Source organism: Balaenoptera ricei, chromosome 2, assembly GCF_028023285.1.
Source record: "Balaenoptera ricei isolate mBalRic1 chromosome 2, mBalRic1.hap2, whole genome shotgun sequence".
Lineage (NCBI taxonomy): Eukaryota > Metazoa > Chordata > Mammalia > Artiodactyla > Balaenopteridae > Balaenoptera > Balaenoptera ricei.
The window spans coordinates 182,442,731-182,465,803 of NC_082640.1; the positions used below are offsets into that span (position 1 = coordinate 182,442,731).

General features: G+C 51.5%; 1 protein-coding gene across 4 annotated transcripts in view; it reads right to left on the reverse strand.

Annotated features, from left to right (window-relative positions):
- Nucleotides 1-22,645, reverse strand: part of BCL11B (BCL11 transcription factor B) — a 90,884-nt gene extending 68,239 nt beyond the window's left edge. For 2 of the 4 annotated variants that reach the window (XM_059915862.1, XM_059915860.1), the window contains exons 1-2: nucleotides 22,576-22,645; nucleotides 8,976-9,341 (exon numbers count right to left, since the gene is read on the reverse strand). In XM_059915862.1, coding sequence (XP_059771845.1) covers nucleotides 8,976-9,341; nucleotides 22,576-22,633 — 424 coding nt within the window. In that variant the 5' untranslated portion in view covers nucleotides 22,634-22,645. Of the gene's footprint in view, nucleotides 1-8,975; nucleotides 9,345-22,575 lie in introns of all 4 variants that reach the window. The other 2 variants (XM_059915861.1, XM_059915859.1) reach the window with 1 other exon arrangement.
- Between the last annotated feature and the right edge of the window lie 428 nt (nucleotides 22,646-23,073).

The following is a 23,073-nucleotide window of genomic DNA, read 5'->3' on the forward strand; positions in this document are numbered from 1 at the left end:
GCACATGCGGGTTCTTCTTGGGTGGGCGAGGACCCACGCACCTGTTGGCACCTTTGAGTCTGGATTCATCTGCCTACACCTAAGGCTGTGTCCACACTTGGAACGTGAAGGCGGTGGAAGCTGCCCAGGGTATTCAGCCAGGGTCAGCAGCCCTGATCAAATACTGCCTTGGCTTAGAGAACCAGCTTGCTGTCTCAGGCTGGGGGATGCACCCCGCCCTTGGTGGTACATCCAAATAACTGCCTTCTCCTCTCCACACCAGGAGGGGGGGGATTCTGACTTCTCACGTCCAACGAAATGCCCTTTTGTTGCTATTCTGCCACCCAAAGGAGCCTGGGGTCCCAGTTTCCATGCTGTCTGAGCAGCGGCAGGCAGCCCTTCTCCCAGACCTGTCTCTCATTCAAGTGGTCCCACCTCTCCCTCCCAGGCCTCCCCTCCCACACCCACCTAGCCTCAGCAGAGACTTCTCCTTCCTGAGCGCCCCCCACGCAGGGGGCCTCCAGAGCAAAACCAGCAGACCAGGAAGACAGCCCTAAGGACACCCACTTAAAAACAAAATAAAACGAAGCCCTGCCTTCTCCAGAAAGGCCTCCCTACCCCTGAGTCCAGCTAAGGGCCTCCAAGTCCTGATCCACCCCCACCCTGCCACCTGGAGCTCCTCCCTGGGCTCAATTCCAGCAAAGCTGACACTCCTGCCCCCTTAGGTCACTGGCTGCCACCTAGCAGTGCCTGGGCCAGGATGGGTCCAGATTCTGTGGGACCTGAGCTTTATACAATGCGGGGCGGTCCTCTTAACAAGAAAACAAAATACCAAGCCATATCTACAACACTGGGGACAGTGCCCAGAAGGGGCCTGGGCACTCAAGGGACCCCTAGTCTAAATTCCATCAGTCTCACAGGGCATGCACCAAATCCTCCCAGAAGAATCTTCACAGGTTGGAGCGGAAAGAGACCCTGTTTATCCTTTAGTGTAATAGTTTTCATTTTCAGCCACCAATTTCTTCAAAGAAAACCTACTTCCTAAGCCCAATATGTAACAAATGAGGAAAGTCCCTGAATGAACTTGCTTTATTCAATAAAATTAAACTTTGTGGCTTCTTAAAAAAAAGGAAGGGAATTTAGGTGGAAAGTTGGAGTCTACCCCCTACCCTGCTGCCAGGCTCCGGCAGCTGTTAGAAACCACTGGTGGCTCCTTCTCATATTTTGGCTATGGAAGTTCAGGCCCAGAGAGGGGTAGGGTCTGCTCAAGGTCACACAGCATGCGGGCCACAGGTTTGGGACCTGCCCCTCCCCACACTGCATCCAATAAGCTCACCTGCCTGTTACTAACCCTACCCTGGGTGGGGGTCAGCTCCTAACAAGACAGTTTTGCACAGACGGCAGTAGGCACAAAATCCACAGACATGCGTAAGACAGGGCTGGGGGGTCCACTGTCCTGATTCCTTCACCCCACACTAGACCCCAAGTGCCATCACGGAGCTTCACCCTTAGGGTGGAAATCGGGAGCAGAAGGGGTCTGTGCCAGCCACAAAGACCCACATGAACCCCGGGCGGCCTGGGATCCCTGGAGATGACCCGGTGAGGACCCCATGCCACCCTGCGAAGGCCACTGGCTGGAAGTCAGGAGCCTAGTTTCTAGGCACAACTGTGCCACTGACTCACAGGGTGGCTGTGCAAGGCGCCTAAAGTCTCTAGGACTCAGTTTCCTCGTCTACAAAATGAAAGTAATATCTGATTTACCGCCTTGGTGGGGCAGAGACAGCGGATGGGAACGTGGGATGAAATATGACCACCGGCAGCCCATGCCTCACCACAGGAAAGAGCATGACTGCCGGAGTTTACACCATGGGCCCCTGTTCACTGGCTGTGTGACCTTGGGCAAATGACTTAACGTCTCTGTGCTTCAGTTTCCTCTTCTGTAAAGTGAGGTTGCTAGGAGAATTAAATCAGTTAATATGTGTAAAACCCTTCAAACGGTGACTGGCACGTTGTAAGTTCTAATAAGGATGTGTTAAAGTAAAAATCCAAATATGAAAAACTCAGTCTTTTTGTCTCCTCGGTGAAAAGAGGAATCCAAGGGCACAGGGGGTGACAGCCCGGCTGCCTTATTTATATAACTTACTGACGTAGAGCCCACTCCGAAGAGATTCTACAGCTGCTGGTTATGCATTAGTCAGGCAGGAAAATTAGGGGCGGGGGGGGGGGGGGGAAAGCTGTCAAATGCCTAATAAAAAACTTAAGTCAACAACTAACTATTTACTGTCAAATAAAAACCCTAATAATAATAATAATAATTGAGACTGAATGCTGGTTAGGTTCTCCGCTTGGGAGCCCAGTGCCTTTTTCTCTCACTCTCTTCCTTTACTTTCCTTCCCCCTTCCTGCCCTACTGCTGGAAGCAGGGATCCACCTATATAAATCACAGATAATAAGGTCCAAGACCTAAAAAGGGGAGAAAAAAATGACCCTTTAGCTGACTGGTATTTCGTGTCTTCTTAATTCAATACAACTTCCAACTACGACTCAGTGCTACAGTCACGTTGCGTAGCTGCTGACACTCTTTGCCATGGTTTGGACAGTTTACCAAGGTACCTGCCATGTCCTGCCTCCCTGGGAGCCCAGCAGGACAGGGACCACTTACCCCCGTTTACAGGTGAGGAAACCAGGACTCGTGAGGGGAAATGGCTTGCCTCAAGCCGCAGGGCTGGGCAGCCTGGTGTGGCCAAAGGTCACCTGTCCCTATTCAAGATAAACGGGGTCTGGACTCAGCCCTGCCAGCAACCAGCTACACAAGCTCAGACAAGTCTCGTAGTAGGCAAGAATGGGGAATCAGCAAAGAGATCCTTCCAGCTCAGGCCAGGAGGCCAGAAGCCCCATGCACCCCACTGGCGGCTCTATTATTAACAGTTAAGAATCCACAGGGACCTACTACATGCATACACTGTCTAAACCAAACCTTATAACAAGCCTGAATGGTAAGAAAGATTATCTCCATTGTACAGCAAACAGAGATTTGGAGAAGTGAACATATGGCTGTAGGTCATACAAGCCACTGGCAAAACCCAAATTCCAGCCCTGGTCCATCTGAATTCACACTTTATTGCTTGCTTTTCTGCCACCTTCACCAGGAAGTATGGGCAACTGTATGAGGATGCCTGGGACTGTGCATCAAGGGTTTTGGGGGCCTGAGGCCTCCTGGCAGTATCTCCAAGTGTCATTCCCGGGACAGTCTTCAAAGACCACCTTGAATGGGGTCTAGAGATAGTGCCTGCCACCAATGGCTCCACCAGCCAGGCAGAATTAGAATACCTCTTCTCCCTAAAGGCCTCCACACCCTGTGCTATCCGAGGAAGCCAGGCAGACCTGAATCTGATTCCACTTTGCTGTGTGACCTCGGGAAAGTCCCTTAACCTCTCTGAGCCCCAGCTCAAAGTGGGATTAGAAATATCTATATTTCAGAGTGGGGTTAATGGTATCTGTTTCAAGACTGACATCTATTTCAAGGTGAGAAAACCCAAGAAAAGCACCTGGCACGGTGTGGGTGACCAAGTTGGCCCCCTCTTCCCTACCACCCACAGGCCCTGCCCAAGCTCTGAGGTCAGCCCTGCAATGCCCAGCACCCCAGCCAGAGCCCAGGGCCCTGTCCCTCAGACAGAACACTCCATGACTCCTTGGTGCAGACAGAACTAGTAATTAGCTGTCACGATTTAATAATAAAAAAAGATAATCCATGCCACAACACACATGGATTTAACTAATCTTAATTTGAAGGGAAAATAACAACTCTAAATATATCAAATGCAAGTTTTTTAAGACAACCTGCAAGTGGGGTTTATCTCCAGTTTCCAGCACAAGCAAGTTATTTAGTTTCTCCCACTGGCCAAGCTAATATTCTTTTTTTCACACTTATTTATTTTTTACAGTCTGATACGAACATTCTCAGAGCAGCATGTAAATCCTCCAGCGGAGCAGAAGCCCTTTTCTGCAACGCATTTTGTCACTGGGACCCCAAACCAAAGCCCTGGTCTGTGCCCTGCCTGCTACGTGAACCCCACCCCCTACCCGCAGACACACCCCTGGCCCTTCCCGGGTTCCCAACAGAGACATACAGAGCGGGTGGAGCCATCACAGCAAGGACCTGCCCGCCACCTCCAGCCCAGGGGGACCTGCCACCTCCCGTCACCCACTGCCTGTCTCCTGCATTTCTCCAGAAATCTGACATTTGGGGTTTGGGAGGAGGAGCAAAAAAAAAAAAAAAAAGGCAAAAGGCAAACCTATTTCTGACAGCTGATAGCTCATTCCTTCCGTGATAGCTTCTTCTGGTTACGGAAGGGGTGATAACACGCAAAAATGAAATACCTGTGATCAGGGGCTATAAAATAGGAATTCTAAGGAGGAATCTGGAGAGAATGGCTGAGAGAGATCTCCAAAGTAAGTTTTCAAGATTCTGACTTAGAAAAGCAAGCACCTCATGCCACCAGGCAGGGTCCACACTCTTTTAAAAGATTTCTAGATGCTTCCACTTCTCAGTGGTCTACCCAAGGCCAGACCCTGTGCTAGGTGGGCACTTAACACCCTCACCTCATTGAATTCTGAGCATGAAGCCAAAAAAGTAAGTGCAGACAAGGAAACTGAGGCCCAGAAAAGTAAAGCGACTTGCCTGGGTGGGTGCGTAAATCCCACCCTGGCCGACTGGCAGCAGAGCCTGTGCTCCGTCAACCCCCCGGACCCCACCCCCAGGGCGACCTGCCCTCAGAGCTGTCACCATATGACAGTAATGTGACTGAAGACAGGGGAAGGAGGGGTGACACACCGGACGGGACATGTGAGGGTTGTCCTGAGGTTGTTTCTGACGATGGCATCCTCAGAACCCCATGGAAATTTCTCCCCGATCCCAAGGAGACCTACAGTCACTGACACCAGGAGATGACGGAGCCAGGGAGAGAGCAGAGCATCCGTAAGGGAAGGCGGAGGGTGCTCATATTTGTAGTACGTGCACCGTGCACCAGGCACATGTCATTTAAACGTCATGAGTTTTGTTAGGTAGGTTCCCAGACGAGGAAGCTGCAGCTCAGAAGGTCAAGTCACAATGCAAGGGGCCGGCAAGCAGCAGGGTGGGGCGCAGACTTGGGCTCTCCAGTGTAGGCCGCAAACCCAGACACCCCTATTCCCCCCTTCTCCTCACCCCTTCTCAGGATGCCCATCCCAGATAACAGCTCAGAGACTCATGCACTTTGCAAAGCCTACACCCCACTCATCTCCCCTCCCAGGCTTTACTACTCGTGCTCCCCTTGATGGATGGGTCCCCCAGCTCCATCAGAACCCTCCACAGAGGCAGGGAGAATGCAGCATGAAGGGATCTTGAGAAACGTAAAGCACTCCTATACAGGCAGACATGTATCAGATGCCTGCCCCTGAGTCAGATCTCCAGCCAAAGGCCTTACCTCTGACCAGTGCCAGCCCTCTGTCTGCAGATGCGCCTTGGACACAAGCTCCAGGGACCTCCTCCACCCACAGCTCATGGTCAAGGAGCAGCGCCCCGGACCTCGACCGCACACATCAAGGGCAGGGTTGTTCCCAGGCCGTGTCCCCCAAGCAGGACAGAGCAGCGGCCCAGATGGCCATCCTCCCACGTGCTCCCACCCCCTGGATGTTCTCTCAGGTGGGGATGGCCGGGGCGGGGGAACGGCAGTAGGTGCTCAGTTGTTGGTTGAATGAATGAATGAATGAATGAATGAATATCCTCCAGGAGACAAGGCTTCAGAAACGTCCTCCTTCTACTCTCCTACTTCTCTATCATTCAAAAATAAATAAAGAAGGAAGAGTTAACTATTTCTTTTATACCCGTCTCCAGAATACCATCTCAAAGAAAGGGTCCAACCCTGGTGTAATGACCTACAGAATCCCAACACAGTTCTCGCCCTGGGGATGCCCTTAACGGTGGAAGGGATCCCACATATTTACAGGCCAGGCCTGTCCATCCACCTCTGGAGCCCTGCCTCTAGAAGCACATGGCAGGAGGAGAGTTGGGACCAGCCCGTCTGGACCACACTCAGACTGTGGGCTCCAGGAAAAGCGGGACCCTCACGACCACCTGGGCACCTCGCCTCAGACAGCCAAGCCAGAGGCGGCGTCCCAAGGATCAGCACTCCCCGCCCCGACCAGCTACCGACCGGGGCCAGCTCTGGGGACAACAGCGGAGCACAGACTGGCCAGAGCATCCCCCTGCCACGGCCAGGGAGCAGGCACAGGAGAGGCCTGGGCGAGGCCAGCGGTGCCCGCGGCTAGGGCAGCAGCTGTGTGGATTTCCGGAAGCCCGGGTGGAGAAGCGCCTGTGATTCCTAGTCCCCCTCTTAAAATATAAAGACTCAATTATCTTTGAGCAGCTTGCTTTACACATGAATTGACACATTTATTTTACAATAAATAACTGAAAGTTATCTGTGTTTCCTTTACTGTTAATCTACACAGAGAAATAATAAACAGGGCTTGTCTACAAAAATGCAACTACTGCAGTCCTCAGAATTCAATTAAGTTAAAATAATTAATACTCCCACCATATTAAATGACTATACATTTGAGCTACTGCAGTTTTGTTCTTTAATCTTTCCTTTTTATTAAAAAAAAGAAAAGAAAAGTTGGTGCCAAAGTAGGGAGGGGAAAAAGCAAAAAGGGAAACTGGGAAGGAAAGAGCATGACGGGCTGTTAAAATGGAATGGTCGTCTTCAGCTGACACAGCATGGAGACTGTCTTGTGCTTTCGATTAAAATAACATTTTAAATGCTTTGAACAAACATATCTCTTTAGACTGCTAAGGGATTATTTTACATATTTCTTCAAGAATGAAGAAATCCATTCGTCCTGTTGCTGAACAGAAAGGGCCAAGAATATCTTTCGTCACACACAGAAGAAAAATACTGTAGGCCACTGCAGTATTACAACCCAAAAAAGGGGGGGATGGCGGGGGACAGGGGAGACAGTGGGGTGAGGACAAAGCTGCCTCGGAGATTAACTTTGCCTTTTATGAAATCATATTTAGCCGCTTTCTTAAACAAACCTACCCACAAGGATCTGCAGCCTCTCATTGGAAAATACCTTCAATGTGAAATAAGGATTCGGATGGGTTCTGGCGAAAGCAGGAAGAAAGCCCTTCCATTGAAACATGAATAGGGGACCGTCTCATTGGCAGAAGCCACCCTGAAAGGTCTGTGTGCACTGATGCCAGGTGTTTATACCACTGGTGAAAACTATCCCTCTAGCGTCAGACAAAGAAAAGAAACACAGACAAAAGGGGCCCAACACCTTTGTGGATCATGGCTCCGGCCCTAAGGAAGGAAGGATCACTCAGATCTGCACGGTGCTCTGAGAAACCAGGGTTTACAGGACTTTGGCCTGAACATGTCAGACACTTTTCTCAATGCCCTTGGCAACTTAAGAGTGTGGGAGACTTCGTGCTAGGACACCCACAAGAAGGCCAGCCGCACAGGCCAGTCTGGTTAGACGGGGTCTCCCCAGGGCCCAGCCGGTGCCTGCAGGAATCTGCACACCACCGCAGTCTCTTCACATGAGAGAGAGTTCATTAATCCCACTGTACAGATGGGCAAAGGGAGGCCCAAGGTCACAGAGCTGCCAGATGGCTGCCACAGAGCAGCTGGGCTTGCTGCGTCACCCTGACTGCCTGCTGGGTGATGGGGGGTTCCTGGGCATGCCCATCCGTCTCACCCGTGGGAGCAGAGTGTCCCACTTCCATCAGGCTCACCCCGCAAGGACCACCCAAAGCCTCAGTCCGTCCAGTCTGTTTTGGACCAAGACACGGTGGAGATGGATACACAAACTTCCCAGCCAGGCACCTGCTTGTGCGCTGCCACACCAGAAGGGACCCCCAGGAGAAAAGTTCCACTAGCAAAGCATTTGTGGAGGCTCTGCTCCTTTAACCCGCACACCAGGCCTGCCGGGATTGTCCCTCCTGGTGACACGTGGAGAAACTGAGGCTCTGACCCTGAAGGTAGTCCAAAGTCTATCGGCAGGGTCGAAACCCTCACCTGCACGAACTCTGATAGCGTCTTGCTGCAGGACAGACTGCTGTTTCTAGGAAACACAGGCCAACCAGGGCCCTGAGCTCAGAAGTACGAACCGGAAGCAAACACTCTGGGCTGCACGGAGCACGGGCTCCCTGGAAGAGGCTCTGGTGCGCCGTGACCTTGACCTGGAGAGGACTTGATGCAAACTCCCTGTGGTAAGCAGACCTGCCAGAGGACGCAAGCCTCTACACCTGTTCTTCAGGTGCTAAAAGCCAGCTGTCCAGGTGACCGGCCAAGTGGGCGTGCCAGAAGGTACGGCCAACCTCCCCCAAGGGGCACATGCTCCAGCAACTTCTCACAGGCCCCTCTCCAGACCTACACCTAGGATCAGGCAACATCAGAAGGGGCCTCTTTTGACAGATGGGAAACTGAGGCCAGAGAGCAGAGGAGAAATGAGGGCCCTGCCCACATGTAACATCTCATTAAGCCTCACGACCACCCCGATGAGATGGGTCTCATTCACTCCACTGCACAGATGGGGAAACTGACTTGTCCAAGTTGTGAAGAACGAATTCCACCCAAGACTATCTGGTTCCAAAACCAGAGACTAAGCCAAGAACGCCTGCAAAGGGAGGGCCAGCTAGCCTTCCGTCTTGTCCTCCTGGCCACCTACGGATCAGGCCCCACAATGGAGCCTGTTGCCAAGAGCAAAGCAACCATCATCAGCCCACTGGGCCTCTCCGAGCTCCAGGCCCGTCTCCTCCTGAGGGTCACTGGACGGTGGCCCCTCGGCAAGGGCGAGCCCATCTGTGGCCCCATCCTGGTAGCCCCCGGGCCCTCCCAGCACCAGCACCCTCAGACAGGGGGCGAGCCTCCCGCAGAGCGAGGGGCGAGGGCAGGCCTGGGACCCGAGAGGTGGCTTCGGCAGCGGCCAGACAAGTGCAACGTTCCATACCTGCAATGTTCTCCTGCTTGGGGCAGATGCCTTTCGTGGGTGAGAGCAGGTGGTCATCTTCGTCGGGGGTGACCTGGATCCCGATCTCCACCGGCTCGGACACTTTCCTGAGCTCAGAGCGTGAGGAGGGCGGCGGGCTGCCCTTGTCCAGGCCTTTGTCATAGCAGCCACCCAGGCTGCCGCTACACTGCTTCTTCTTGTGCTCTATAAAAACCAGGATGTCCCCCAGGGGGAAGTTCATCTGACACTGTCCACAGGTGAGCAGGTCAGGGTCGGGGCCACCCACCATCAGCCCCAGGCTGCTGGGCTCCTCTATCTCCAGACCCTCATCTTCCTCGAGGATGGTGGCCTCCACATGCTCAGGCTCTGCTGGAGAGAGAAAGGAGAAGGGGGGGGGGGGGGCAGAGAAGACAAGATGGGCTTAGGCAATCACAGGCACCCATCGCTCATTCCAACCCTTCCCCACCAAGAGGCAGGCCCCTCCGCTGCAGGATGCTAGACGTCACCACGTCCTCCCCACAACTCCTGGAGGCAGGGGGTTCACCATCCTGCGTGCAACAGATGGGCAAACTGAGGCTCCGGGAGCAGCGCTGCAGCTCCCAGAGGTTGTTGCTTAAGTGGTACTGATCTTACTGCTTTCTAGTTTATTTCCTGCCAGTTTCCCCCCCCACCCCCAACTCAGCATAGGGACACACACATGACCACCCGCACATCCACACACATCTTGGTTTCACCAGAGACTGGGCCGTCTAGAGAGGCGTCTCTCAAGCTTTGCAACATCTAAGAATCACCTGGGAGCTTTGAAAACCCCCGACACCCAGGCTGCACCCCAGACCAATTACACTGAGAGCCAAACATCAGGCTGTGTTGTTGTTTTTTTATTTTGTAAGATTCCCAGGTGATTCCGATGGGCGGCCAAGGCTGAGAACCGTGAGCCAGAGCTGTCTCTCCCTGCTTAGGCTCAAGCTGCCCCCTCCCTTCCCTCCCACCTTTCATTCACGTCCTCCCCATTCATAAGAGTCCTGCTTGCATTCCTCTACCTGAGACCTGGCTGCACACCAGACAAGAAAACAGAAACCCAGACGGGCGTCCCAGGGCCAGTCCTTACGAGAGAAAGGAACCCACGGGCTCAGAAAGCAACAAGTGAGCGTTGGTTCAAAAAGAAATATTGAAAGAAAAAAAAAAAAAAAATGCAGGGAAGAGACGCTGCTAGTTGGCTGGCTGAAAGAGGGAGCCGGCTTTCCTGCCAAACTCTCTGCTCCTGGTCAGCCTTCCATCGCTTTGTAGATTTCCCGACACTCACCAACTCCCCACTGTCCTTTTTTGTTTGTTGGTTTTATTGTCACTCCCAGAAAAAAGAAAAGAAAAAAAAAAATAATTCTTCAGACTACAAAAGCATTTCTTGGCAAATGACAAACCACACTTTCAACGGGCTGTACATTTTCATATTTCTTTAGCAGCCGATATATCTCCTTTCATTCTTTTTTGTAGGGGGCACGGGACCCAAATATTTTGAAGCTAATAAATGCCTCAAAAAGCAGCAACCCCCTCAGGGAAAACTGGGAGACACGGCAGCCGAAAGTGTCATAAATAAGGGAAGCGGACGGTGAGGTTGCATCCTTCCTCGGGGTCTGAGCAAATTCGGGGTGGAATTTTTCGAGAGCAAATGTCAGTCGTCATGTAGATAGCACAAGCGGCAGGGTCTTCAGAGAAGCAAGAGGGCAGCCAGAGGTCTGAAACCCGAGGAGGCAGGTACATTTTAAGTTGTATGGTATTTAGGAAAGGATAATGAAAACCACAGAAGAACAGAGGGAAGAAATGGAATGGGGGAAAACACATTCCGTGGCAGTGAAGTTATTGACGGGCCAGAGCCAAAGAACAGATAATTTAAGGAAAAAATTCTGTGGCATCTTCCATCCTACATATAAATCACTGTTCTGTATTTTCTGAACACAAGCTTCTTCAGGGCCTGTGAGAGTCCATGTGTAAGACCGAATAGACGGCACATGTAACATGTATGAACTAGGCATGCACGGGTCAGTGCACAGGTATTGCTGAGAAGGGAAGTGACAATGTGAGATCCCGCCTGTGCTTATAGAAAAGCAGACAGAACCCTCGATGAATTACACGTAGAAACGCACTGGAAATGTGACCGCACAAAAACACCCTGCAGATGAGGAAATCCGAAATCTCTCGTCTGCATACCTCTAACAAAAAGAACCTATAAGGTAAGAGAAACAGTGTGCACAAAGGCAGCCCCAGAAACCATTAATTACACTTCAAAAAGAAATCGGAGTTTATTTTAAAAAGAGTTGGAAGACAATGCTACATAATTAATTTACCAATTTATTTTATGAAAAGACGCTTTGCTATGGTTAAAATGTAATCACAACCCTCACGCCGAACAGTGGTTCCAGGGGGGGCTGGGTTCCAGGTTCCTGTGAACGGTTTGCCAGAATGTAAAAGGTAATTATTCGGTGCCTCTTTTCCCTTTAATGATCTAACATTGAGCAATACTGTTTATATTGAAAAGCTCGCACCTTTAATTACCAATTACATATACATAATTTCAGAGCCAAAGGAGAAGGCTGTGAAAACAGTTCTTTAGAAATATAAGGATGTATTGTAGGCCATTTCTAGAGAAGGAACTCTAATAAATGGGGGGGAGGATGTCAAAATATTGTTTTGTTAAAAAGAGAGAGAGAGAGAGAGGCACAAAGGAAATGCGCTAAAATGCAAAAAAAAAAAAAAAAAAAAAAGGACAAAATGAAATTGAGAATTCAAATGAAACAGGGGTGAGTTCTGCGGAGGTACCCGGGCCCTCCTGAGCGGGTCTGGCAGCCGGCTGCATCCATAAGGGCATCTGATAAAAAATAAACAAAGACCAGAGCTCATCCATCCAAATCCCAGCTTGATCATCCTTTCTGAGGACGGGGAGGTGTTTTCTGCCGTCTAATTTCATCTTTGGTTTCCTTGTTTTGGTTTTGCTTGGTTTTGCTTTTCATTAACTTTTTCAGCCGAGTCCGTCCATCCGTACTCCCGGTGGGAGTTTTGGGAAGAAGCATGAATATCTCCTCTCTGTTGGGAGGTTTTAAGCTACATAATTTCAAATTTCTTTTCTCCTTTAAAAGAAACACAGACTAATTTTAAAATAAGCAAAGGTCACCTGTTCATAAGTATCCCTCCCTCACCCCTCCATCTTTTGCTAAGGACTCTGTACCAGTACTTTTTCCTTTTTCTCCTTTTTTTTTGGTTTTGTTGTTTTGGTAACATCTGGTATTCTTTCCTTTATTTGGCGGCCTCTGCCTTTTCACTTTCCTCATGCAGCAAGCCCTTGTGAGCCCCAGTAATTGAGTTTGAAAATATCCGAAGCCGTTCACTGGGCTGCAGGTCTAATTTCTCCCTCCAGCCAACCAGCCTGAGCAGCCAGGCGCTGCTGGCGTCCCATCCGCAGACGGCTCTGAACTCGGGTCTCCAGACCCCGGGTCCAGCTCACTGCCTCCTCCAAGGGCGTGCAGGAGAAAAAGAAACACAAAAAAAATCCCCTTCCCCCCGCCCCCCACTTGCAGTGCTGAAAGTAAAACTCCTTAGGATGACAGGGGTTTTCACCCAACTCCAAGAATGGGGTTCCCTCTGCCCAGCCCCTGGCACGTGGAGCTCTGGGCTTTGACTCTGCAGGAGGCACTTCCCAGGAAGGCAGCGACGTCACTCCGAACCCCAAAACTGTCAAATTTCTAGGCCAGAGCAGGTGGACCAAGACAGCTTGCTGAATCTCATGTTCAAGGCCTTCGGAGACACCCCCAAAGACGGGCTGTGGTTTCACTTCCGCTGGCAGGCGGATACCGAGCTGGGCGTGTGGGGTGCATGTGTGTGCGTGTGTGTGTCTGTGTGTGTGTCCCTTCTTAGAACCCTGTCCCTCACAGAAGAAATAAAAGGAGAAAGAACCACTTGCCCAAGCTCAGAGGAGGGCAAAGTGAGACGGGCCTGGCCCCCACCCCAGAACCTTCCTTCCTCTGACCTGTGGGCACCTGGATGGAGCCCACACAGCCTCAGAGAACCAGGCCTCTGCTGGGACAGGCACCCTGAGACGAGAAAGCACCAGGAAAGTGAAAAGCCACATACAAACGAATCAGCCTTTCAAATTCCCAGACCCTACAAAACCAGCCCCTCAGGCTGCCCTGTCCGGCAAACTTCTTCAAAAAAAGAAGGCAAAGATGAGGTCTTTTCCCCTGAGAGGATTTCTGCTTTCATGCAAAGCTCCCCGAGTGTCAGGCAGCCCTGGAAAACACTGCTGCCCTCACTAGTACGAGCTGAATAAAGTAGAGGGATCGCTAAAATGTTTGACTCATTAGGAGGAAAAATGAATGAATGCAGCAGACAACCCGTTTAAACGTCAGGTATCAGATTGGGGTGGGTTCTGAAATGTGACGTCCGAAAGCACATGGACAAACGTGTATGTACACACACACACTTACACATTTGTTGTAATTTTCCTTTACAACAAAACCACATTTAATTCACAAGGCGAGGCCTCCTCCCAGCTGATAAATGCATTCAGAAGCAATGAAATCAGGGTTCCCAGATAATAATGGACGTTGTTGTTAAGTGGATGGGGAAGCACTTGGTCCTAAGACTCGCTCCCCCATGCTTGGCTGGGAAGGAATTTGGGCAGAGGACAGATGGAAAAACATCATTAACACCCGCCCGGCCAAGCAGCCCACAGGCCCCCAGGCAGCTGCAAAGGCTTAGCGGGCCTTACCTGGTCAGGGACTGCCCTACACACACGCTGGGCTCCAAGGGCCCCGCCCACCCTGGGTCTCCTCTAACAACTGCCCCTGCACCTGCCCTTCGGGGAATTCCAGCCAAGGGGCCGGCCTCCTGCTGTCCCCAGAGCACAGCGTGTGTGCCCTGCTGCACACAGAGCGCACAGGCCCGTGTCCCCTTACCCCTGCACTGATTCAAATCCAAATCGCTATCCTTAATGGCTACGCCACAGACCAGGAGAAGCCTACATAGAATTATCGATTCAGTGATGGGGGGGGGGGGTGGATAGGGGAAGGATGTGGGGAGGAGGGGTGCCAGGCTCTCAAAATCTTGTGCCACCAACGTCACAGCCGCCATCCTATTTGCACGAGTGTTTACAAGAAATGTTGAGCATCCATCCGCCCGCCGGAGCCCTGCCTCCGACTGGAGACGTTACACCTGCTTCCTACGAAGACGGAGCCTTTGCCAGCCAGCCCGTGCTCACCAGTAATCTGCAAAAGGATCTTTTCACTCTCCTCCCCGCGAACATTCAGGGAGGGGCCGAGACCCCAGGCGACACCTAAACGCTACTAAAATGCGCACTCGACGGAGCGCGACACTTTCTGAGCTTCCATCAATGTTTAATTTATTGGCTCCAAGAGAAAATAACAACCGTGTGTGGCGGGGGGAGGGGTGGATGGGAGAGAGAAGGAATCAATTCTTGGTGGAGAAAATAATCTATGACTAGATGACGCTTAAAGGCTCGATAAGACATTTATGAAGTTCTCCGCACAGAGGGAATCGCGCAGTGCCCGGCAGAGGAGTCGCAGATAAGCGGGGAGCCTCAGCCGAGCCAGGCACGTGTTCCGAGGACGTTCCTCGAGGGGCCACGGAGGGTCAGGACGCAGCCGGGTCCCTGCCCCCCATCTGCCCACCAAACTCCTGCCTCCAAGCAAGGACCCGGGGAGGGTGCACCCAGGCTGGTCGGAGACAGGTTCCACCGAGAGATGAGCTCTCTCTTCCCGGACCACCTGCCCTCCAGGGAGAAGGGCTGAGGACTCCAGCCTGTTCCAGGTGTCACCCAGACCCCGAGCCTCCTTGAAACCCTCAAAGGCCGCCTCCCCAGCGCCCTCAAATCAGCTGCAGGGACGGGCACACACCAGGGCCGGCCACCACCCCACAAGGCCCCGTCTGCTCCATGCCAGACACAGCACACGCCTCAGAATGAAATGTTCAAGATTTCTGACATCTGGGCAGAGAGGAGGATGCCAGGGCACAACTTTATCTGTAACGTGGATTTCCCTTCCCGTGAAAATGACCCAGGGTCTGGCTGACTGGGCCCATCATGGGGAAGGCCGGGGCTCGGCCTGCATTTCAGGAAGGCGGGGATTCCTGATCCCAGGAGAGGTTTGGGGTGCAGGAAGTAGACTCCAGGTGGGCGGTTCTGAGGGTGTAAGGAGCACCCCCATATACATACACACATTGTCCTCCATGCCCCCTGCCTGGTTTCAGAATACTTGAGCATGTTAAAATCAGCTCGCTGAAACACACCCTAACTTGCCTCCGTGGGCTCAGTCCAACCTCTCCCCCCTCCCCCACTGCATCCACCTCTCCAGATCCCCCAAAACTGAGCTCCGGAGGCCGGGTCTCACACAGTCAAAAGCAGGAAAAAGAGCCCATTAAGGAAAGCAGCGTTCAGGTGTATTCACAGAGCCCGTCCACTACTAAAAGGTTACTAAGAAAAAAGTCAAGTCCATGATACCAAAGAATGGAGTGACCTATGTTTTAAGAAATAAAATAGTTCTTTAAAGAAAAAAAAAAAAAAAGGAAAGGTACAGAAATACTTCTAAACACATTCAGAAGATTCCATAACATTGCAAACGCCTTAAATCTTCAGAGACACAACAGAGCTCATAACGATGCGATATAAAAGCATTCTTGGGGGCCCAACGAAGAGATTTGTTTTATTTAACGCTGTGCTTTTTCAAAGGTGCTAAACAGAAGAAAAGAAGGACCTTCCATACAGGATGCTGAACTACAAGCCCTTAACTGGAGGAGATTCTCTGAGGCTGACAGCAAAATAGCAAGAGTGGAAGCTGCTTTCAGCATCTCGTTTCCAAGGTAGAAATTTAAACATGATCCTCCAAACCCTTCTTTAATTCTTAGCAGGGCATCCATTTCTGAGGTACACGTTCATCACAGTAGCATTGGCATTCACCTTTCCTGAGTCATTTTTGTGTGTTGTTTTAGCGCAGAAGTTGTTAGAACATTCTCAAGTGTATTTGCATTTCAGCAGTTCAGTTGAAGGGGGTCATAAAAAAGTTGTGTAAAACAGAGGATTTTTTTTTTTTTTTACTTTGAAGTTACCTAATTTTGTGTGGTCTGGGATTTCATTATAGTACCAGAGCTCAGGCTGGCTGATTCAACACCCAAGCAGATTATCAGCTGCCTCGGAAAAAGAAATAAAGAATGAATTTCTTGAATTTCAGCAACTACACAAAAGACTTGCATATGTCAAAATGCCGGACGACAGTCCCCGTGAATGTAGCACCATTAATCAAAGCGCGATCTGGTGTCACTTTTGCCAGTAAAAACGATGCCGTTCCCCTCACCCCGCTCGCAGGCTCGTGCAGAAGACACACGAAGTGCGTCCCTCTGCTTTCATGTGTCTCCAAATAGCCTGCTCTCGGCACTTTTTATACACGCCTGGGGAAAACTACTGCTCCAGGGAGGCAGTCAACAAACGGCTTTTCTTGGGGAGGGGACGACAGCTCGGGTAGATCTCACTGAGGTTTGGCTCTCTGGGAAGGAAGGAAGATTTGTGGGATGGGGAGCAGGGGGTGGGGAACAGGACACACAGGCCCCCAGGCCCAATCGTGTGAGTAAATAAAGAGAGCTGGGAAGTGACAAAGCCACGCTCAGAGCAGCCGGGTGACACAGACATTCATCCCTGGTCTTCTGATGTGCCCTCTCCTCATGAAAAAAATACACCAGTGGGCCCACAGCTAACACCACCTGCAGAAGCTTGGCCGGCATCAACAACTTGACAGTGGGCATGGTTCCCAAGGAGCATTTACTTTCCCCTCTCCTCCCAGATGTGACAACAGCATTAAACTTATTCCAAAGTCCCTGGAGAGTTTCAGCTAAAGGTAGGACCTAACTGGACAGCCAGAAGGTCCTTCCTTAAGCCATAGGAGATGCAGGAGATAGTCCCCAAAGGTCAAGGACCCCATCTTTACCCTCCCCCATATAATATTTCTCTTCACACATTGCGGTATCTGTAGTCTATGTTTAGTTACAGCTTGTGAAACTCCCCCAAGTTCCAAGGCAAAGGATTGGGGATTTCTGAAATGAATTTTTTGAACGGTTTTCTGCAGACCAGAGGCAACTGCCCCAGCCCAAGTCTTCGAGGTGACAGTGAAGCCTCATCTCTGAGTTGTCAAATGAGCTCGCTGCCACAATATGCTTACAGCAGGCTCGATTCAAACATTAAATGAAGTAGAGAAATCATCAGATAAATTGCTGGCCCTCTGTACTGGAGAGTGAAGGCTCTTGCTCTGGCTGATGACAGCGCTAGGCTTTTGTCTGACCTAATTTATTTCTCTTTCAGGTTAGAATAAAGCACTCCTTTCCTGTCGCCACGTAACCTCTTCTGCCCATATACTGAACTCAAGCAGAAGACTCTGGGTTAACTGTGCTGTCTGCAAATTTCTTGAACTTGGAGAAGAAGACATTATAGATCCACAAATTCCGTGATCAAAAGCACACATATTCCCCAGCACGAAATTACACGGTTAGGGGAGAAATCGTCTCATTAAAAGCCATCCATTAAGGGCACCGTTTGGGGTGAAAGGTATTAGCAACGCTGGGTCTAGCAAGCACATACTGCTTCCAAACAAAGTTTTACACATTATTTGAGTTGGCATTTTATCTCTTTGGGGAATGGTGCTATTTCCTTTAGTACAGTGGGAACATTACCTAATAAATGGAATTGAGAATCCAAGTGTTATAAAATCTGAGCTGAAAGGATTTCCACTCATCAAGCTGTTTTAGACGCATGACTCCCCAGAGCAGTGGCAGATCCCCAGGTCTGTGACATGCAACACAGGAACGGACAAAACGAGGTTCACTCTTCCCAGACCCCCTCACCCCATCAGGCATGCCTCAACGACCTAATGCAATTCAGAAAGTCAAGACCACAGACTAACCGGAGGAAACACGCCCGTTCAAAGCTAACAATTGTAACTGGTTTTTTAAAAAAAAAAATTAAAAAGAAAAGAAAATTGCCCCCATCTGCCTAGTGAGGGCTTGTAAATCAATGCCGATGGCTTGAAAATAGATTTCTCAAACTTATATTCTCATTTTGTCCTGCTCGACTCTCTGCAGGAAAATCAATATTACAACTTCACACTTAGGACATTTTGCAGCAACGTAAACTGCTTTCGCGGCTGATGGAAGCCGGGTCCCGGCCCCTCGCAGCGACGGCTCCACGCATGACACGGGCACCGAGCTCCCCCTAGCTGCCAAGAAGCGCCAGACGCCGCTGGGCGTCGCAGCCTTGCCATCAACTAAAAGCCAATTCAACTGAAAGTTTATTTTGGAAAGTATTTTATCACAACAAGCAACAGAGAATGCAAAGCGATCGGAGAAAGGAGATGAAAAGGAAAAAGAGAAGGCGGGTGCAAGCCGTGTTCTAAGCCCAAAGACAGTGCCAAGAGCTCGATTCTGATAAGGCGCTAGAAACCGGTGCCCTCTACAGTGGGAAACTGATCGATTGCTTTGCGTGCTTCCATCTCACCTGAGACAGATGCTAATTACTGTCCAGTGCACCCAAAATCGGCCTTCCCTTTGGTCAATAAGACCCATCTAGCCCTGCACAGTGGCCAGCAAAGCATCACACCCCGCCATCTGACTCAGCCTCCCTCCATGTTCCTAAGGCCGCCTTCACCAAAGCAACTGCATTCACTCCAGCACTTGAGAAATGACTCTTTTTTCTGTTACGAAATATTCTGAAGGCCAGACAAAAATCGCCAAGGCCAAAGCACAGACAGAGAGCCACCTCCCACCCTCAAAAAAAAAGGAAATATGCCCCCGTACATAATTTTCAGGGAGGGAAAGACTACCCTTTAAAAATATTATGGGTTGTTAAAATATGCTCATGGCTATTTTCTCTCAGGTGTGAATTACAAATGAATAAAATCCGCCTGGCATAACACCTTGGATGAACACATTTCTATTCTCCCTTAGAATCAGAGCAGCTGACTTGTATCACACTTCTAATGATATGGGGTTCCCTTCTGTGCAGAAGGGAGACAAACTTCACTCCCCCCACCAACTACCAAATAAAAAGAGGGACCCAGGTCTTATGAAATTTATCAGAGGCCCAATTTTGAAAGATATGTGGACACCTGGAGATATACTCTACCCTGGGGAGTTAAGATAATTGTAAGCACAGCGGCCTTCAAAACACACAGCCACAGCAAAACCTAATTTAAAAGGCAAGCATGGAATTAACACAGCCTAACTTCCGCGTCAAATCTTGGGTCTCTAGTTGTTCTGCAAAATCGTGAATTCATACGGAAAATTACTAATCTTCCAAGGAAACCTGTTGGTGGGTTGTTGAAAAAAATCACCTTCGCTGGGGCTGTGTGATCTACCCTGGCCTTCTTATTTCCTTCGGGAAGCCTCAGAGCTCCTGCACGGCCTGGGGTTCATTTGCCTCCCCACTCACCCGGCCTGGCCCAGCGGGTTCACGGCCCTTCCCTCTGCCTGGTCAGTCACTGCTTCTCATCCTCTCCTTTCCACTGTCCCTTTCTACTGTCACTGTGTTGTTTTGTGTTTGTTTTTATTAAAAGCTCTGTCTGTCCTCCAGTTTTAAAAGCCATATCCATCTGGGTCAAACATTTTGAAACAAACCAGAAGCCTAAGTCTTCATCCCCAGCTGTCTCCCACTCTCTCTTTTCTACCTCACCCCTCTTCTCACTGGCCCTGTCTGTAAATTTAACCAGCTCATTATGGAGCCCTTCTCCCACTTGCCAACCCCCCTGCAAGATGATCGATGCTGTTTGTGTGCTCTTCTGTTTCTCAAACCATCAGTTATCCTAAGTTGCATCATCTCTAAAGAACCTGAGGCCGGCGGGCTGCCACCCAACTGAAGATGCACCACGTTTTAGGCTGTTTTCTTTCACATTTAAAATCTAAAATGTGGACCCCGGATCGGGGCTGTGACAGCACCCATTTTGCTGGCCAGGGCTCCAGAGCACCCGAGACCCACGACTCCTGCATCACTGTGGAGAGGCACACTTGCACAGGCCCTACAGCCTAAACTGCATCCAATTCTTGCCTTTCCCCTGCCTGCACTCCCACCTCCCGGGTGACATAGGACAGACAGAAAAGCCAGCTGCTTTGGGATAACAAATAGCCTTGTCTGAAAACTGGTTGGATCACTCTCCCTGCTTAAACCCCTGCATATGCCCTGGGCTCTGTGCGCCCCGGAAAGGCAGGTGGGATGTCCTTTGGCCCCCGGTCTCCTTCTCCCCACCTCTCCTTCCCTGCCACTGCTTCAGTGTCAGCCGGCTTCCCCCAGCACTGCTCTGAGCAAGACTGATACAGCCGTGAAACAAATGAAGGATGGAAGGATGTTGCACTAGGCACCCCTCGCCCCCCATGCCCAGCTGCCGCCAGTCCTCCTGGCCAGGGCTTGCTCCTGAGGTCCCAGGAACACCAGAGAGGAGAGAGCAAAAGCAAAGCGAACCTACCTGCTTCTTTCCCCCTTTACACACAACTGCAAACACTCCTGGCTCCTTCGCTGCTGCCAGCTTGGCAATGCACCCCAGACAACTCCCCCTTCCCGGACCCCCCTCCCCAAACTTCCCCCTCCTCAAAAACAACCCTTGCAATTATACAGAGGCTCTGTGGGGCAAATTGCCTCCTGGAGAAATTAGGCGTCTGCAAGTACAGACATTCTAACAGCCACTCCACCATCTAAACGGGGGAGGGGGGTAGAATAAGCGATTGCTAAAGGATTGGTAAAGGACGAAATGTCAACTGGCGATGAGGACCTTGATCAAACCAGGCTCAAATATGGTTGCAAAACATTTTGTTGTAAATGCAACCAGCGAGTCTTCTTTGATGTTACAATGATGAAAAATAGAAGTCCCCTTCCCTCCCTCCAGAAAGGTATCCCTCTCCCAAAGCAAGCCCACTTTAATATCTATTCCCTTCCCCCCAAAATAATAATAAATCCACAAATTCTTACTAATGTATCTGCCGTAACAAAGGAGAGATGGCAGCAGCAAATGCTCCAAGCTGATGGCGCCTATGCTGGGTTTTCAGGGGAGGGGAGAACCCCTTTATATATTTATTTATTTATTTAAATTTTTTAAAATATAACATAAATATTCGGCTCTCGGCCGCCCCGCAGCCAGTCCTCGGCGGCGGCTGGGCGCGCAGCCCTCTCCAGCTCCGCGCCGGCAGCCCGGCCCCAGCCTGACGAGGTGCTCCAAGGATTGCAGGAACACAACCTGCCCGCTGTTTCGATGGCACCCAGAGGACGTTTTATTTCTATTGCAGTTTTCAAAAAAAAAAAAAAAAAAGCAAAGGCGACCCAGGCACCGCGAGAGAAAGGACCGCGGGGAAAGGTTTGCGAGCGGCGGAGCAGCGGCCCCGCGGGCTGCGGCGGGCGGGGAGTGCTGCGAGCCGACCTTCCGGGTGCAAGCGTGCAGGCAGCCGGGCGAGCTCGCCTGCAAACCCCGTACCTGGCCCGCTCCCGCACGCTTCTTCCCTTTGCTAAACAAACCCGACTGGGGCGCTGGAAGCTGCTGCGTCTCTGCCCCGCTGCCTGACTTTGCCCGCCCCGCCACTTGCTTGAAATCCACACGATTTCAGCCGGTGGATTTCCACTACGACCTGCCTTGTTTATTTAGATAGGGGAGATGAAAGATCCGAGATAGGAAGATGGGTGAGAGATTGATAGATCTCTTTCCTTTTTTCTTTTTTTCTTTCTCCCCCCCCCCCCCCACTATTTTACAAGCACATCCCTCTCTTCCCACTCCTAGCTAACAACGCTTTTTTTTTCCCCCGTGGCGGGGATTTTTCACCAGCCCCCGACGCCCCCACCTTTTTTTGGAGTGGGGGAAAGAAGACAAGATCATCCCAGGAGACAGACGGAGGTGGGGAAATGGGGGTTGGGGTGCAGGAGCCCGGCAAACAGCCACGCAGCTGGATTCTTTTGCAAATAGCAAGAGGAGGGGAGAGAAAGGCGGCTACGGAATCCTAGGACCGGCGTGGCCGGCGCCCTTCCCGGCCGGGTGCAGCGCCTGGGGGACTCGGAGCCGGCGGCCGCTCCTCGCCTCGCATCTCCCCCAGGCCCGAGCGCACCCCGCTCTCCTCCGCCCGCGCCATCAGCGCGGACCCACGCGCTAGCCAACTTTTCCCCACTTCCCGGCTCCCCCCTCCCCCTCCGCTCCCCCAGCCCCCTCCCCCTCCTCTCCAAACCCCGCCACCAGCGCCGCCGCCGCCACACACGCCGCTCGGAGGGGCGAGCGTCCAGCCGGGATCCGCGCGCGCACACACACACCTCCTCCAGCCCGCGCGCCCCCTCCCCGGCCCGGAGCCCGCTCCGCAGGCCCCCGAGCCCGAGGCGCGTCTGACTGCGCAGAGCCCGGACTCTCCGGGCTGCAAAGAAACTTTCCCAAGGCCCCCCGCCCCCTACCATGCTCTGGGCCGACGCCGCTGCCTCTGCGAGCCCGCGGGCCTCCCCGGCGCCCGGCCCGGCTGCGCCTGGCTCGGTGTCCCCAGCCCCGGGCGCCCGGAGCCCCATCCTCCGGCCCCTCGCGCGCACGCCGCAGACACTTACGGGTGATGAGCTCCCTCTGGGACAAGTGCTGCGGGTTGCCCTGTTTGCGGCGGGACATTGCCCCGGCATCTATTCTGGCATCGCCCGGAGAGCTGCACCGATGGGGGGAGCCGGGGGAGGGGTCCGAGCCGCCGCCGCTGCCGCCGCGCCGCGCCGCTGCCGCCGCTGCCGCCGCCGCCGCGCCTCCTCCTCTGCCCGGGTTGGTGTTTTGTTTTTTTTTTTTTTTCCTTCCCCTCTTGCCCTCTCTTCCTCCTCTTCTTCTTCTTTATTTTGCGCTTTCTTCTATGCTGTTTTTTGTTTTGTTTGCAAAAAAAGAAAAAGAGAAGGAAAAAGAAAAACCTCTCGATCTAAAATAGGAGAAAGGCAAAAAAAAAAAAAATCTGCTCTTGCTTGCCGCGGACTGGCTGGTTTCTTCAATAATATATTCTTTTCAAGGAAAAAAAAATTGCTTACACTTCTTCAAACTGCTTGGCCTCCTGGACTTGCAAATGTCTTCTT